Raw genomic sequence first — 18,387 nt, 5'->3', positions numbered from 1 at the left:
AATACAAATCATTCTACCATAAAGACACATGCATGCAAATGTTCACTGCAGTACTATTCACAAGCAAAGACATGGAATCAACCTAAATGCCCATCAGTGGCAGATTAAAGAAAATGTGGTACATATACACCATCGAGTCCTATGCAGCCTTAAAAAAGAATGAGATCATGTCTTTTGTGGGAACATGGATGAAGGAAGCTGAAGTCCATTATCCTTAGCAAAACAACGCAGGAACATAAAACCAAATACGACATGCTCTTACTTACAGGTAGAAGCTAATGATGAAAACACAGGGATACAAACAGGGGAACAACTGGGGCCTCCCTGAAGGTGGTGGGCAGGAGGAGGGAGAGGATCAGAAAAATAACTATTGGGTACTAGGCTTAGTACCAGGGTGATGAAATAATCTGTACAACAAACCTCATGACACGAGTTTATCTATATAACAAACCTGCACATGTACCCTTGAACCTAAAATAAAAGTTTAAAATAAATACATAAATAAATAAAATTTGCAAGAATTATACAGTAGGTCAAGAAGGAACTTAAGCTCTAAAACAAAGAGTCATCAGGTCAAGTAAGTTTCCGTGTTGTTTGGTTTTGTTTTTTGACACAGGGTCTCACTCTGGTTGCCTAGGCTGGAGTGAAGTCGTGCAATCTCAGCTCACTGCAGCCTCGACTTCCTGGGCTCAGGTGATTCTCCTACCTCAGCCTCCCAAGTTACTGGGACTACAGGCTTGCACCACCGAGCCCAGCTAATTTTTTTGTATTTTTAGTAGAGACAGGGTTTCACCATATTGCCTAGGCTGCTCTCGAATCCCTGGGCTCAAATGATCCACCCATCTCAGCCTCCCAAAGTGCTGAGATTACAGGCACTAGCCACTGCACCCGGCTCCACTCTTCTTAATATACATCTTTGCTAGGAAGTCATTCATAACCCATTAATCCATTAGCAGCCTTACAAAGGTAACAGAAAACATCTATGTTCCCTAACATCTTTACAGGTAGTACCAGGCTAATCTGAGAAGAGTGACCCAGACCTAAGACTCAAGATTTCCCTGTTGCTCCCAGAAGCCACCAGCTGGTATTCCCATGGACCCTTCCATTCTTTCTCTTAGAAGACTCTAGAGCAGACAACACTCTGGGACTTGCTGTCCAGAACCCCTTCAAAGCTTCCCCCCAGACAAGTGCCTGTCACTTCATGCTAGGACAGTGTCTGAGGTGGCAAAACCAGCATCAGGAAAAAGGGACAAGAACATAACAAAGACGAAGCTCCTTTCTCCTACTCACTGCTGTCTTCCAGTCCTAACACGGACTCACAGAAGACGCGTCAGAATGCTCCCTCCCCACCTTTCTCCATACATCAGGACACGGGAGTGAATACCAACAGCTTAGAACTCAGGGAAGTTCCAACCAGACCTGGTATGCAGCTGGTGGAAGACTCTCCAATCCTCCTGCCAGCACTGTCACACAGCCCTGAACATTCAGTTTAGAAGAACATAATGTATTTACCCACTAAAAAACAAAACAAAACAAAAAACAAAAACAAAACTACCATATTACATGTGGCTCTAACATACTTCTACGGGCCTTAGACAGTTAGTCTAAAATAAAACACAGAGATTGCAAACTTGAAGTGAAATGAGAAGGTATAAAACACAGGAATGAATCGACGAAAATAGTGGACAGCTTTCTTTATAGAATTCTGCATCAGTCTAGCATGCTATAGGTACAGTCCTAGCTAATCCAGGGACATGTATTTACAGCCGCTGCCCATCGCTCTCAATACCACCTGAGCTCCACCTCCTGTCAGATCAGCCGAGGCACAGGATTCTCACAGGAGTACAAATCCTATTGTGAACAAGGTGTGAGGGATCTAGGTTGTCTGTTCCTTATGAGAATATAACTAATGTCTGATGATCTGTCACTTTCTCCCATTACCCCCACATGGGACTGTCTAATTGCAGGAAAACAAGTCCAGAGCTTCCACTGATTCTACATTATGGTGAGCTGCACAACTATTTCATTATATATTACAATGTAATAATAATACAAATAAAGTGCACAATACATATAATGCACTTGAATCATCCCAAAACAATACTCCTGCCCCGATCCATGGAAACACTATCTTCCGTGAAACTGGTCCCTAGTGCCAAAAAGGTTGGGGACCATTGCAATAAATCAATGTATCCAGAAGTCAGATGAAGCCAGAACACAATTTCAAACCAGCCCTGAATCCCTATACTTCTCTCCCACCCCAGGACATACACAAACTAAAGAATGTCATACAAAATATGTCATATAAAAATGTATCAAATTACCACACAGTAATAAACTCAAAAGTTATAGTCACCTTAATAACCAGCTCTCTTCTGTCATCCAGTTTGAGTTCAATAGGCTTCTTCACAATGAATAAATTAGTAACTCTGGAGAGAATTCTGGCATCTATTAGAGGGCGCTTTGTATCAGCCCCTTCTTCACTGGTAAGATGGAATGCTAAAAGCTTTAATGCTAGTGCACGGACCCTAAGAACACAAAGTACTTAAGTCAAACTTTTGTGATAAACGAATGTCCATTTTAAAAGGGCTTATAATTACAAATAATTATATATCAACAAAGTACAATAAGTAGTCACAATTATACTACCATTACTAGTAATGATAATTCACTTTTTCTACCAAAAAAATCTTTGATATATAACCATGATTTATTCAATATAACAGTTATAAAACAAACATCAGAAGCAAAAAATAATAACTACAAATGAGACAGACTCACTGAGATTAAATATCAGTAAACTTCAATAAGTACATCTGTGAATTAAATCTGTAACTCCTGTCTTCAAATCTAGTGATCTATTCTCAACTGTAAAAAGTATCACAGGCCCCTGACCAGAGACCAAACACTCAGATGAACCCACAGGAGAGTAATGATGCTCACAACTAAAGTGTGACAACACTACGGTGTAGGAAAATCTTCTTATATTCCTGTCAAATGTGAAAATACAAATACTTTTTTTATCTGGAAGGGATTAGGAATATGGACAGCTGAGTGGGGAGGTGGGAGATTTTTCAAGAAAAGATTAAATATCGTATGCCACTAAACAATGAAACAGAAACAGAAAAACCATCAAGTGGACAAAGATCACTGAGGTGGCTGATACTGAGGCAACCATGTATCTGTTACTCCTCTGGTGAGTTCTTGAAATACCTGGAAACCGGATGAATTTTAAGCAATACAAGTTGCCAGGTTTTAAGAACTACCTATAAGATAACAATTAAAACATGCATCCTTAGGGTGGTCCTCCTACTACAGACTAGAGCAGGTTGCCTTCTGTATGTAGGCCTGCCACCCTGAGCCCCTGCATCATAACTTTTATCTCACTTTATGACAACTAATGCTAAAGAATAATTGATAATAAGAGCATATCCCCGGTTACATGCTAAATGCTGAAGGGCAGGGCCCAGGTCTGTGCTGCTATGTTCCCACAGCTCACAGGTATATAGAAGACACCCAATAAATACTCCCTGAATCTAACACAAAGTAGGTATCTACTGCAATATCGTTGATATCATCTCCAGAGGACTAATAAATCAAGTAAACTTCCCCCTCTCCATTTGTCAGTTACCTCAAGAGAGCTTAGAAAGGCTAAACACCTACCTAATAGTTTTCCACTGTTCCTTACATTCTAAGCCAACGATATCTAAATCAATATCTGAAGTTGTCAGTTGAAAGACAGGTATAACCCCTAGTAAAGGTGGCTAGTGATGAGATATATAAAGCATGTATTTATGCCTCCTGTTCTCTGGTATATATACATTTAGGGTCTTTTTAGGTTTAGCATAGGATGCCAGAATCTGGTTATTCCTATACATGCATGTAATTTTTTTTAATACTTTTTGAGTATAGTCATGCACTGCATAACAATGTTATAGTCAACAGTGGATCACATATACAATGGTGGTCTCACAGAATTATATTACTGTATTTTTCTAAACCTTTTCTCTGTTTAGATACACAAATACCACTGTGTTACAACTGCCTATGGTACTCAGTACAGTAACATGCTATACAGGTTTGCAGCCTAGAAGCAAGAGGCTATATGACATGGCCTAGGTATGAACATAGCAGGTTATTACCACTTAGGTTTGTGTAAGGTACATTCTATGATGTTCACACAAGGACAAAAATCACCTAACAACACACGCATTTCTCAGGATGCACCCATGTCATCAAGCAACGCATGACTGTGTATTTATGTTTAAGTTACTCTATGAAGTTCTGAGGATATAAAGATTAGCTGATGAACAGGGTTCCTGCCTACATGGAGTTTATGGATGTGTTGGTGGGATGGGGTAGAATTAAAAAAATAAGAAAAACAAATACATCATTTAAATAGTTTTAAGTTCTGTATAGTAGAGAATTATCTTAAAGTCTGGCCTTGCCTTACCCTACGCTCCTGGGGATGGCTTGCCCTAAAATTCTTTATTAAACTGAGGACCTTGGGCCCCCAAAAGCAAGCAAGGAATGACCCCTATTGTGTTGAATCTCCAAATTTGGGGGGTTGCTCAAGTAAGGAGTACCACACTAGCACATTGATTAACAAGGAACAGCTCCTCTACACGTGTAGAAGACAACCCCTGAGAATACAAGCACATTAACTCCCTCCGCCTACTTCTTCCTGTATCACCCATAACATCACTCTCTACACTACACTATTTTAAAGACTGTATAGTTTTCCTTCTTCCATTCTCTTAATGGTTTAGTTAACTTCCACCTACTTCCTTATTTTTCAGTCCAATAATCTGTCTATAAATAAGCTGCTATATTTTCTTGATGTAAGGTTTGGGAAACACAAATTAACCATTGTCAAAAGAATGTCTGTCCGTTCTTCCTAGCCTTTTCAACCAACTACTGCTCTTTTATCTCTGCTTATCCATCTCAACTCTAAGCATTTTTTTCTTTCAGTTAGGGAAAATCTAACCACTGTTACCTAAAAATAGTAACAGAAAACATTCATGTTGCAATGACAGAGAAGGAAGAAAAACAGTATTATTCTCCTTCTTTTCATTAATTAAAACAATGCTTATATCAATGGTGGTCAAAGAAAGGATATGTTTTCAGTTTCCCAAGTAAGAACACACAAAAATGAGATTAAAATACCTGCGTAACTCTGAGATATGAGACAAGTGGCCTACCACACTTATGAAAAACTTAATATTCAGAACAGATATTTACAAAAGGATCACTCTGGGAGGCTAACAATTTCTAAAGAGAAGATGGGAATACACTATAATTTTTACCATCTGTTTATCTCCATGGCTCTCCAACTTGCCTAGGGTACTACTGAACAGCACTCAGGAGCAGTGCTATAACACAGGCTGCTCTGAAAGGGATAACTCAGCTGTAAAGTGGATGAAACATCGGCAAGTACATAAAAGACGTATCTGCTTAGTTTCATGCATTAGTTTCCTCTAGTAATGTAGTATCATCCCCTGAAAAATTATTTAGTTTTGTTTCAAATTAACATAACTATTATACTTTCTTACATGGTTTCATTAATCTTCAAAACAAAAATGTTCAAAAGATTATGTTGTACTCACGATGGCTTTTTCACTAGCAAAAGTCGCAGCATGAACTTTAACCGGGTAGTACAGGGAAGGATCTCTTCTCCTGTGTCAGAACTTGCTTTGCTTAGAAGGAGAATGCAGTTACCCAAAGGATCTTCTGTGTCAGCATAGCCCTAACAGATTTGTTTTTAAAGAGAAATCATTGTTTAATTTTATACATAACTTTTCAACTTAAAAATGAGAATTGTGTTGTCCTGTCAAGCAACTCATAAATGTCTTTCAATTCAGTTGAATACAATAGTAATTTTTCAAAATAACCTCTATGAGGTAAGGAGCCTAAATAAAGCTGTATTTAAAAGAAAATACACATACATACAGGAGAACTTCAGGAAAACATGCCAACCTTCTTGACACTTGCTGATTTTCCTGTTTTCTAAGATTCTAATAGTGGCACTCCCCTTGGTGAAGCACCTCAAAGATCCTCGGCCCATCCCACCCTAAGAAGATGGACTGCTATAAATACTACAACCATGGAATAGGACCCTGTCCATCTCAAGGCACAAGGCCTGGGCTCTCTCTTCTAAAAGAAGACTGTGCCTATGATGGCATTCTGAACCTACCTTTTCATCCAAAAGAGAAAGGGACCTGACTCCTTTAATATCCAGGATTACTTTAAAAAAAATGCTGTTTCTAAGAGCATGTTCATTAAAGTATCACTTTAATCTTATACACGCATGGATAGAATTCATGAAGCAAGGTAGTTATGTAAGGTCTGCTTAAAAAGCACGGTTAGCTCTGCCTAAAAGCCTTTATATAAGGTTGAGTTCTATTTTTCACAGTCAATACTGTGCCTGCACCTCACTTTTTAACCTCCCACCCAGATACATAAAATATATACAGACAAATTAGCTATCCTTGTTTAACTTTCTGCCAGAAACAAGACAGCCACCCACTTCCTGTTCACTCATCCACAGCGCCTTCACAGCTTCTCTTCATTTCTCTCTCAACACGACAGTTTTGCTGTTTGCATGTGCTTAAATCAATCAGACCTAGCCAAAGATAAATGGTATCATAAAAGGTGAATTTCACAGAATACCTGCAGTACTGGAATCACAGGACAGAGAGATTCAATAAATTTGTTCCAGGTCAGTGCTGTCATCATCAATCGTCCCTGAAGCAGGTATAACAGAATGGCCTTGGCAGCAGTGTTCACCTGCTCAACAACACAAAACGAGTCAAATGAGATGTCCTGCTAGGTCGCCTGACATAACTGTAGCATTTCATAACATCTGGAAAGATGCTAGAATTAACATCTCTTTCTTCAAATCTTCACATTCCCATAGCATCATCTTACATTCTGTTCTCATTTTTTCTTCCTTAATGATTTCTACTTTTTTACCTTTAATGTACATTTGTCCCTTGAGTAAAAATTTCCCTAACTGAAATAACCTGCTTACTATAGCTCTCTGTACGGTACAGTTTTCAACATCTTAGATGAAAAATATGAGTAAATTGATGTAAATATTTTGAGATCAAGTGTGTCTTGTATTTTTATTCCCACTTTTTACATAACGTTTGTTTTTATTTAAATAACACTTCAACTGAACCAATGCACCAAAGACAGGTTTCTTTTTAGTTTCTCACCATGCTATCTAAACTATATTAGAATATCACCTCAACTTAGCTGAGTAAGTTACAGTAATTTTTTTCACTGTTTTTAACATCATACCTCACTTTTGGGCTCTTGAATGCCAAATACAGAGATTTCATACAGAACTTTTGGATGAAGTAGAAAATGAATTCCATTGCAAAGTGAAGACACAGGTTTAGTGACATTATGAACACCTAAACATTCCTGTAAAATAATATTAAAAAGTATTTTTAAATTAGCAACACTGATTTTTCTAAAAGATCCGTCTTTCTTCTATCTATAATCCAATTTCTATTTTAGTTTTTACTTCATTGAAACCTTTTTTAACAATAGAGAATGAAAAACAGTCTCCTGTCCAACAGTTTCTTAGTTTGTATGAGATTTATATTACTTTCTCCCAAAAAGTGTAATGATGATAAATTAAGTAAACAAATGGCTGAGACAACCATAATCTCTCAAAGTTATTCATCATGATAAACACAAAGGACATAAACACAATAATAAACTTATCCTAAAGCATTTGCATTTTACTTATAAAGGTTGAGAAAGAAAAATTCAACATGAAAAGGCTTCAAGTTATGGGAGACATAACTTTATATATATATATATATACACACACACACATATAATATATACATATATACACACACACTTGGTGTGTGTGTATATATATCAAGGATATATATAAAGTTATCATCAATACAGCTATGTACCTAAAATACAATTACTTTGAACCATCACTTAGAGTAACTATCAGAATTTTTTTTCTCAATATGTGATGGAGAATATTTTGTTAGCAGCTATTTAATGTGGGGGAAGCTACTTGAACTATTAATAGAATTTAAATAAAATATAGAAGGTAAAAATATGATCAATAATGAGTTACATGAATACAACTTTTTTTCATTCTGTGAATTTCTTCTTCTTTCTTCCTACTACCAACAATTCAAAGGTCAAAAAGGTACCTACATACACTCACATATGTATATGCATACATCATTTTTCTTTCAACTATTAACCTCATGCCACAGACAGCAACTTTGTATTATAAGCTTTTCAAAGATCTAAAGCCTTAGCCTTAAAGTTTAACAATAGCTGTCACTTACTTCCTTAAGACACTTACCTACCAGCTAAACTGTGACTATACCCTTCTGAAATCAAGATTTACTCCCTCAAATTGTCTTACTTTTCTCCAGCACCTTTATTTTTCTTCACACGATTATTCTAATCACCATATGACACATTCTAATGTGTCTCTGGCCCTGGCTTCCCCCTCTTGATAACAATTCATTTTTCAGCTCTCCTTCCCAGCACAAGTCCTCCCAAGAGTTCACTGTCCTCAGTTGGTACTCTCACATTTGCCAGGCCCTCTTCAACTCACACTAGCAGGACTGATGTCCCTACCATTCCACAGGAGCTTCTTGTAGAGGACACCAACGACCCCAGTGATGCCAAATCCAATGTGTTCACCTCTGTTCTCATCTGACTCTTCCTTCTCACCTCTGTCTCCACTACTGGCTCCCTCTGTTCCCAACTTTTAATTGGTTAGATCCTAGAAGGCCTTCTCTTCCCTAGTCTCTCAGTAGTTGATCCTATCAGGGCTTGTAGCTTAAATATCATCTCTATGCTGATGACTGAAAATTTTACACCTCATCTGGGCTCCACACTCCAAAGGTAGTGTGGTGCAATGCTTAAGAATATGGGCTTTGGAGTGAAATGATCAGGGTTCAAAGCCCAGTTTTACCACTTTTAGTTGAATGACCTTGGACAAATTCAAAGTATCTCTGTTTTCGGAAAGAGGTAGTACCTAGCTCACAGAGCTACAGGATTCAATGAGATAATATACTCATAAAAGTACTTGATACATAGAGTAAATGCTCAATAAATATTAGCTGCTATCATTATCACTGAAATTATTAGCATTATTATATTTAACAGTCTACTTAACATCTGCACTTGATATAAAAAGGCATGTCAAACTTAGGTTCAAAACAGAATTCTACCCAATGCACAATCCCATATTTGGGACATCAATCCAACTGCTAAATCCAAATCCTTAAAATTCATCCTTGATCACTCTGTATCTCCTACTCCCATTATCAGCAAAACCAATTAGCTCCAGGTCCATAATATATCCCAAATTCATTTCCTTCTCTTCATCTCCCCTACACCACCACATCTCATCAGGGCTACTACAATGGAACTGGTCTTCTTGCTTCCATTCTGACCCACTACAATCCATTCCCCACACAATAGGAGAGTGATCTTTTCAGAAAGATCATCAGATCACGTTAAAATCATTCAAAGCATCTCACTGTACTTACAGTAAAATTCACAGCTTTACAATGTTTGGCACCCTGCCTACTTTTCAGACCCAATCTGGTATCATTTTTCTATTATCTCATTATACTGTCCTTCTTTTTGTTAGTGAAACACACAATGTACATTCTCACCTGAAAAGCAGAGACTTTTGACCTATTGTTTCCTCTGGCTAGAAATTCTCCCTCCCTAGACAGCCTACATGAATTTAGTACACACTTACTAGTCATTCTCTATTCCTTCGTCCTTTTGCTTTCTTTACAACACTATTTTCTTTAAAACCCTATATCCATAGAATGCATATATAGTGTTGTAAAGAAAACTATATATATATATATATACACATATATTCTGTATATAATGTTATAAAGAAAACTCTATATACACTCACACATATATACGTACTTTTTATGTATTTAAAGAATATTTTTAAATTATTACATACTTCTCTCTCTCTCCCCTATCAGAAGGTAAGCTCTCTGATGACAAGGCTCTTTTCTGTACTTTGTATCACTACAGTCTAGCATACAGTAAAGTGTCCAGTAAATATTGCTAAATGAATGTCAGATCCAAGTAGCATGGAAGTGGTCACCATTTAATCATCCCTAAGTTTAAAAGCTATTTTACGTCTTTATCATATCGTCCTAAAAGTTAAGTCTTACAATAAAAAGCTAACTTGCCTCTTCAGAAAAAGTAACCTACACATTAGTAGCATGCTCCTACATTTAGGTCAGGTAGAGTTGCAGCAATGCCTTGGAGGTTTACCAGAAGACACTGGAATAATATCATATCACAGACATAGCCAATTAAGGTGAAATGCCATTACAAATCCTTATATCTAAAACAAGGTACTACATCTTTACAACACAGAGGCTCGCTAGAAGAAATCTCATCATTTGGAGCTTTTGACTTGGATTATCATAACTCCCTGAAAATAAATACTTATCAATTTTTTAAAACCACAATGCACTGTACAGACGAGTATCTTTTGTGAGAAAAGAAAAATCACAATTATATTTTGCAAGAACAGTGTCAACTAATAAAAATTTCCAAATAGTTAACAAGAAGAACGTTAAATGAAAGTTCACATTCTTTTATTTTCTCCCCTTTTATAACTAGGATAGTAAGGTGAGTTTTAACAAAAAATATCTTTTAAATTTTTGCAACCAAATGTATGACACTTGGTTATAAAGACTATAGTATATTAAAATCTGGGATTTTCAAAATTACTAACAGCTCAGTGCATTTTTTGAAAAACAAATTCAAGACTGACAGTATCTATTTATTTCTGACATACTTTTTTTCCTATCATCCTACTGATAGGAAAAATTATCTGAATGTTACATAAATGTAAATCTTAATGAAACTTCGAATAATTGCTGGACTTACTAAGTTAAGGAAATTTAATAGTACAAATTTTCCAGAATTGACTAGTAATTATCATCTATTTTTATGGGATATAGTTCTTATATCTCATACAAAAGATCAAGTAATTTAAGTTTGAAGGTATAACAAGAGAGACTACTATTTGTTCTCAAAAACAAAACATACAGGCCAGGCACAGTGGCTCACACCTGTAATCCCTGCACTTTGGGAGGCTAAAGCGGGCGGAATATGAGGTCAGGAGATCAAGACCATCCTGGCTAATATGGTGAAACCCCATCTTTACTAAAAATAGAAAAAATTAGCCGGGTGTGGTGGCACACGCCTGTAGTCCCAGCTACTCAGGAGGCTGAGGCAGGAGAATTGCTTGACCCTGGGAGGCGAAGGTTGCAGTGAGCTGAGATTGCATCACTGCACTCCAGCCTGGGCGACATAATGAGATTCCGTCTCAACAACAAACAAACAAACAAACAAAAAAACAAAACCTCACCTTAGTGATTTCCAGACAGCAGTGGTAAGTTTCAACTTTCACTTGTGGCAACGGGTGAGACAACATATGGAGAAGCACCTTCTGACTTTCTCCTTGTAGTAATGGACTGGCCTGTGCAGATTTCCAGCTGGTAAAAAAGTAAAAACCAAGACATCCAAGGCAAATAAGTCACTAAGCAAAAGACTGCAAAGCATACTGGAAAGGATTTCTTCCTACTCCAATTCCTCAGACTGAGATCTTATTAAAAATAACTATTAGCAAGTACTTACCTGAGCACTTATTTATTTCAGGGTAGAGAAGCCTCTCTCTTAAAGAGTATTTTTAAAAACCCAAAATATCTTTAAAAACCTATAATCAGTTGATGTTCTACACATCACAGAATTTATTCTTTCGAAAAGCAATGAAGACACTAGTTCTAAATAGAAATTTGCTGATGTCCTCAAAATAAATTAACCAATACACAGTGTTTTCTAAAAATCTACATAAGGAAAAGGTACAAAGTAATAAAAGTTACAAAACTCTCAATTTAAATGATTAATTAAAACTTTAAAGATAAACAAACAATGTATGTGAATAGTCTGGATGGATACCAAAAATGAATGTATAAAAATCCAAGGATTATTCATTTTGATTGCAGGCATGACATTTTCAAAATTTAATCTTGAATATAACAGTTAAGTATCCTAATGCAGCTATACATATAACCTTTAAGTCAGACATACAAAAGCAACTAAAAAAATAATAATAGCAAAGATATAAGGTCAGTTTCACTTTCACTGTTTCTAAGTTTACACACACCCTAAGTGTCCAATAATAATATAATCACATTAAGAAAGAAAATATTACATCTTTGAACAAATGCTGATGATTTCCTTTATTAGGGGGAAATGCTGATGATAGGAAAAGCTACGCAAGGATTGATCCGCCAGCTCCACTAATTCTAAGAGATCCTTCTCTCCCTAAAAAAGAAGCAGAATGGAACAATAAATGTCAAGTTCATGTACAACAAAATTCTCAACAGCTAACTGAGCAGCTTCAAGAAATTAGAACACTCAGAGACCATAAGATTGTTTACATGTGTTTAAGTCCATTTTCTCACCAAGCAACCTAAAAACGTCAGCCTACTGGAGAAATGGAAAATTCCCAACCTAAATGCCACATAAGCCTTTCTATTATTTAACTCTGAGTAAGCTTAAAGTTACAATCAAGTTGCCTAGTTCTGTGACTACTTCTTTTTGGCTCTACCTCCCCTAGTAAAAATAGGGCTAATGCATTTTATTATCAACCTGCCTCTTGTAACAGCCTGACTACTAGGAACATACAGGACATTCAATACATGCATGATCAACTGACCATGCAAAATGTCACAGAGGCTGGACGCAGTGGTTCACACCTGTAACCCCAGCATTTTGGTAGGCTGAGCCGGGAAGATCACTTGAGGTCAGAAATTCATGACCAGCCTGGCCAACATGGTGAAATCCCGTCTCTATTAAAAATACAAAAAATTAGCTGGGTGTGGTGGCACATGCCTATGATCCTAGCTACTCAGGAGGCTGAGGTGGGAGGATCACTTGAACCTGGGAGGTGGAAGTTGCAGTGAGCAGAGATTGAGCTACTACACTCCAGCCTGGGAGACACAGTGAGACTGTCTAAAAAATAAATAAAATAAAATAAAAAGGCCATAGAAATAATTCAACGTAAAGACACAATTCAAAATTCTATCACAGAGAAAACAAGAAGCCAGTGGTATTAACATGTGGCAAAAGGAAAAGAAAAAAATAAACTACAGTAGTAAATAAGAAAAATAATAAATATCAAGTTCCAGGCCAGGCACAGTGGCTTACACTGTAATCATAGCATTTTGGGAGCCCAAGGTGGGAGGACAGCTTGAGGCCAGGAATTAAAGACCAGCCTGGACAACATAATGAGACCTCATCTCTACAAAACAATTTAAAAATTAGCCAGGTGTGGTAGCATGTGCCTGTAGTACTAGTTGCTTGGGAGGCTGAGGCAGATGGATTGCTGGAGCCGAAGAGATCAAGGCTGAAGCCTAGGCAGCAAAGGAGGCTGTCAAAATACAAAAAATTCAAAGATAATAAACAGGTTCAGATAGATTCTACTGTAGGAGTCAAATGAATAAGAATTTTATCCCTAATTCCTCAAGATCTCCAGGATCCATTTTGTTAATTTCAAACAGTAAACAAGTACTGTATCAATGTCTGTCTCTAAGACCCATTAACGCTTTCATTGATAATATACTAATATTCTAATATTATTTTCAAAAGAGATAAATACTGAAAAATAATTATTGCTGTAACATTGCCCTAAAGTCATCCTAATACATTATAAATAATGTAGTTCATGACTATTTAATACTTTTTAAAAATCAGGCTTTATACATATTTAATATGTACCTATAAAATATTAAGGCAAAAATGTGTCTGCAAGTAAGCACTAAAATAGCCCTTATAATTCTGGTTACATCAACTGTCACTCAGTTCATAACAGTAAGTCACTTCACAGAGATACTCATTATTAAATATTAAGACATTTGTAATAACCACCACTTTTTTGTAAATCACTGATATTAGGAATATACACCATTAATTAAATTACTCTTTGTTTTACTTCTGTGCAAATCATATCCTTACTTTAACCTGTTAAATAACAGGTTATTTATAACTGACCCAACTCAGTAATAATGTATCCCATCTGTAACAATTTAAGTATATGTCCATCAATTTGAAAAGTATACATTAAACTTTCTAAATATGTCAAAGGGATTTAAAAGATAGATTAACAAAACTTTTTACCTCCTTCTCAATATCAGACAGGAAGTTACAGGTGCATTCAATTGAATAAACGGCCTCTGCAGTTTGTTTATAAATACTGTAGTTTTCAGAATTCAGCTGTTCCAAATAGGCCACAACAGCTTCATGAATATTTGGATACTCCAAAGAAATAGGCATGTCCAAAGAAAGGAGAAATAACGCTGCTGACATGGGCTCTGGTAAAAACTTGCTTGCCTTGATGAATTTAAAACAAAATAAATAAAACTTTGTTTTAAAAAAACCTCCTTTCAGAGAAACATGGTGGGCTATAATCTAATCCAACTTCCTTTTTTGCAATTCTTTGTCACAAAACTGAAGCTTTTTCCAAAGAATATCCCATTTCCCAACACATCATCTACCTCTATCTCTATGTCTTTGTTCAATACAAAATGTCTCAAGTCCACATATCAACTCTTTCTCAAAGCCCAGGATACTACTTTCTTCTTCTCCAACCAACTCCTCTCTTTGAGCCCCACACCTTGTTTAAACCTCTGCTATTGAACTAAGGCATGAGGCCTTTTTACCAAATTATTTTCTGTACATGTACACAAATCTCCACAATAACCCAATAAACTGAAGACAAGAACCCTTCCCATCCCATAACAGAGCACGACAGAGCTTATTAACAACATATTAATAACACTAAATCAAGTATGGCTATAGATTGATTTGAAATGAAACTGACTTTTTTCTTTGGTTTTGTCTTTTGAGGGGATAGGGGAAATTCAACATGATATTTTAAATAGTTCTAAAATACTCATAGAAGATAGCCCCTTAATTAGTACAAAATCAATATGCCCAAATGAAATACACACCTTAAATCAATAGATTTAAAACTGAAAGAACTATGGTTTTTTAAAAATCGTTCCTAGTTTTGTGACAGGGTTCTAAATATCAATTAAAGAAATAAAAAGGACTAAAAATTCAATGTTCAGAGAAAATCTCTTGACAGGGCTCACTATTATGGTTGAAATGCTGCCTTTACAAAAATGGGTTTGGCCATGATTTATTTAATGGATAACCTATTTCAAGGATAATCATTAACTACCTGAAAGTCTAAGAGCTGAATCAGCTGAACAACAATACTTTCAAATGAATATAGTTGCTAAGTAAAGAACAGAAACCACAGAAATCAAAATTTTAGATTACACAGACATGACAAACTTCCAGACTAGTAAAAGAGCAGCTATTACAAAGTCAAGAAAAATTTCATTATTCTGTGAAGAACTACCTTTTTTTGTGGTGTGAGTGGGGGAGAAACTTAATTAACTGCTCACCTATTAGTCACTCAATCAGCAAATATTAATTGGGTCTTACTGTGTTCCTCTACTATCTGCCAGGCATGTCTCCAGTCCTGGGAACCCAGCAGAGAGCAAAACAAAATCTCTGCCCACATAAAGCTCATATCCCACTAAAGAAAAGAGAGTGTAAACCGATATACTTAATAAGATGTTAGGTGTGGCTAAAAACATTTTTTTTAAACAGGATGGGGAAGATAGAGAGGAATAGAGAAGTAATGGGGAGTGGAGGCAGGGAAATGCTACTTCTCTAAAGTAGAAGGGGAAGGCTGCGCTAATTAGGTGACATTTAAGTAGAACCCTGGAAGGGTCAGGAGCCATGTGGCTATCTGAGGAAAACATTCATAGAACAGAGAAGAACAATTCCAAAAACTATATTTGGTAGCAAGGAGGCCAGTATAGCTGGTTCTGAGGAATGGAGTCAGAGGGGCGTGGTGGGCCAGATGAGGTAAGGCTTTGGGTCATCATAAGGACCTGTCCTCTGCTGGAAGCCACTGGAACATTTTAAACCAGTATCAAAAATGGTCTGTAGAGAACTGATGGTAATGTGCAAAAGTGGAAGCTGAGAGACAGAGGAGGACTTTACTGCAATAATCCAGGCAGGACAGAATGGTGGGTTTAACTCAGGTATTTAAGATTCTGTGCAGCTATTCAAGGGATAAATGACAAATTTTGCTCAGGGATCATATCTATATATGAGCAAAAGAGGGGAATCAAGGCTGACTCTAAGGTTTTTGCCTGATCAACAATCAACTTGAACCATCAAGTTGCCGTTTACCTAGACAGGCAAGACTATAGGAAGAACATATTCGGAAGGGAAAGCAAAGAATGAAGTCTAGGACATGTTCAGTTGGAGATATTTATTGTTATCCAAGTGAAGACAAGTTTAGACTTCAGGTGATATGTGTGATCTGGAAGTATAAATTTGGAAGGCATCAACAAATAGATGGCATTTAAAGATCACAAATGGGATGATATTTCATGAGGGTTATAATCAGTCCTGGGGTTTCACTCCTATAGAGTTAGGAAACTAAAGAGCAATTAGCAAAGGCGATTTAGTGAGTTGGGCACTGTGCTAAGATAGTAAATCCTAGTGGAGCTAACTCTAAAGGCAGTGTGTTCTAGTTTAAGAGTTTTCTCTGACTCTAGTCAGAAAAACAGCTGCTGTGAGAATTAAATGAACATTAAGCAGAGTGTATGGCATATAGCACTCGATAAATATTAATTTCCTTTTCTCGCTTCACTACAAAGGAATTCTAACATTTCACCCTGCATACTCATATTTGCAATTTTTGCTATCTCAACAACTCAAAGCCCCATGCTAATGTCATCAGCTAATCCTTATGTGGCCCAATGGACTAATCACAATTTACACCCAAGATCTAAGATAGTTCTGCATATATAAGCATTAATCACAGGTCATGGGAACTAAAAGTGAAGATGTTTCAGTGCAAATTCATCATCCCTATCAGATAAAAAATAATCAGCAACATCATCTCATGTGCATTAAATGTTTCCTCTAAACCTAGCCACTCAGTAGCCATGGTGTAATTCTATGAGTTTGTTAGAAATGCCAGCTCTCAGGTCCTACCCTTCATCTGATGAATCAGAATATGCAAGATGTGATTAACAGTATCTCTAAGTGATTTGTGTGCACATTATCTTTTGAAAAGCACTGCTCTCAGTCACTCAACTGGTTTCACCACGTGATTAGATTTTTTATACAAGCTCAAGACCTTGTGTTACAAATTCTTCCTTACCCCAGTCAGCATCGCTAGCTAAGAAAGAGTAATAGCAGTTCCTAGGATGCTCTGTGCTTCTGTTTCCAGAACAGGGCCAGTACTTTTAGATCTTACTTCCCATATGTTTTCCCAAGGAAATTACCTTCATCTGTTTTACCAATTTGGTTTACTCGACCACAATATTTTTCACAAGACTACCAACGTAACATTTTAACCTATACATGAGTATTCTCCAAATTCATTTAAAATCAACAAATATCAGTTTCAAAATAGGCCTCAGAGGACATTTTGTCAAATTTAGGAAATCTCTACATAGATTCATATTTATTTTCAACATCAAAATTACATATTTGGTCAGTGACAACTCAAAAAAAAAAAAAACACTTTATAGGCAAAAAGTTTCACAGTCCAAATTCTACTTCAATTGTTAATGGGCTAGCAACAGACAGAGGGCAGCATAACCTTACGTTATATAAACCAAAGCAGAAATTTAACAGCAATGAAAGAGCATTTTTGTTTAGATTTCATTTTAATGTACTTAATTAATCAAAACAAATACAATCATCTAAAGCAAATACCTTAATTACAATCTCCCACAATGATCAAAATTATTCTAATAAAATTCCAAGTTATAAAGTACCAAAAATTAGATACTGATTTGTTTTTAAAAACAGAAACAATAAAAAAAACCACCTTTTAAAAAAAAAAAAAGCATGGAGAATTAACTTTACATTATTCTAGCGTAAAATAAATTACTGATTTCTATTTTGATTCCTGTCCAAATATGAACGTAGATGAAAAAATACAACCAAAAGTAAACACAAGGCAACTGATAAAAGTTTTCCATCAATCCTTTGACCCACAGATTATCTGCAATACTTAATAAGCAATTGTAGCACCACTAATTTTTCAGTTATATAGTATTAAGTAGGATACCCATATTTTAAATTCAATTCCTGTCTTAAAAGACTGGAATTCTTCCATTCTTAATGCTCATGCCTTGAAAAATTATCACGCTTCAAAACAGAAAAGGACTTTAGAAACATAATGACTAGTGAATACAAGTTAAAAATTAAAAGCAACACAAGTGATATTTTCCT

General features: G+C 36.3%; 1 protein-coding gene across 6 annotated transcripts in view; it reads right to left on the bottom strand.

The window, feature by feature from the left end:
• Positions 1–18,387, bottom strand: part of RTTN (rotatin) — a 185,981-nt gene that overhangs the window by 134,037 nt on the left and 33,557 nt on the right. For all 6 annotated transcript variants that reach the window (XR_010343605.1, XR_010343606.1, XM_064379025.1 and 3 more), the window contains 7 exons: positions 14,230–14,442; positions 12,263–12,375; positions 11,417–11,543; positions 7,303–7,428; positions 6,670–6,786; positions 5,607–5,746; positions 2,357–2,528 (listed from right to left, as the gene is read on the bottom strand). Coding sequence is in view for 4 of the 6 variants with exons in the window: in XM_064379025.1 (XP_064235095.1) it covers positions 2,357–2,528; positions 5,607–5,746; positions 6,670–6,786; positions 7,303–7,428; positions 11,417–11,543; positions 12,263–12,375; positions 14,230–14,442 (1,008 nt within the window). In the remaining 2 variants the exon portion in view is untranslated. The remainder of the gene's footprint in view (positions 1–2,356; positions 2,529–5,606; positions 5,747–6,669; positions 6,787–7,302; positions 7,429–11,416; positions 11,544–12,262; positions 12,376–14,229; positions 14,443–18,387) is intronic.

Source organism: Aotus nancymaae, unplaced genomic scaffold, assembly GCF_030222135.1.
Source record: "Aotus nancymaae isolate 86718 unplaced genomic scaffold, 86718_ANA_hifiasm-v0.15.2.pri h1tg000020l, whole genome shotgun sequence".
NCBI classification, from domain to species: domain Eukaryota; kingdom Metazoa; phylum Chordata; class Mammalia; order Primates; family Aotidae; genus Aotus; species Aotus nancymaae.
Note: the sequence above shows the minus strand (reverse complement) of the source record. Positions and strands in the feature narration are given on the sequence as shown.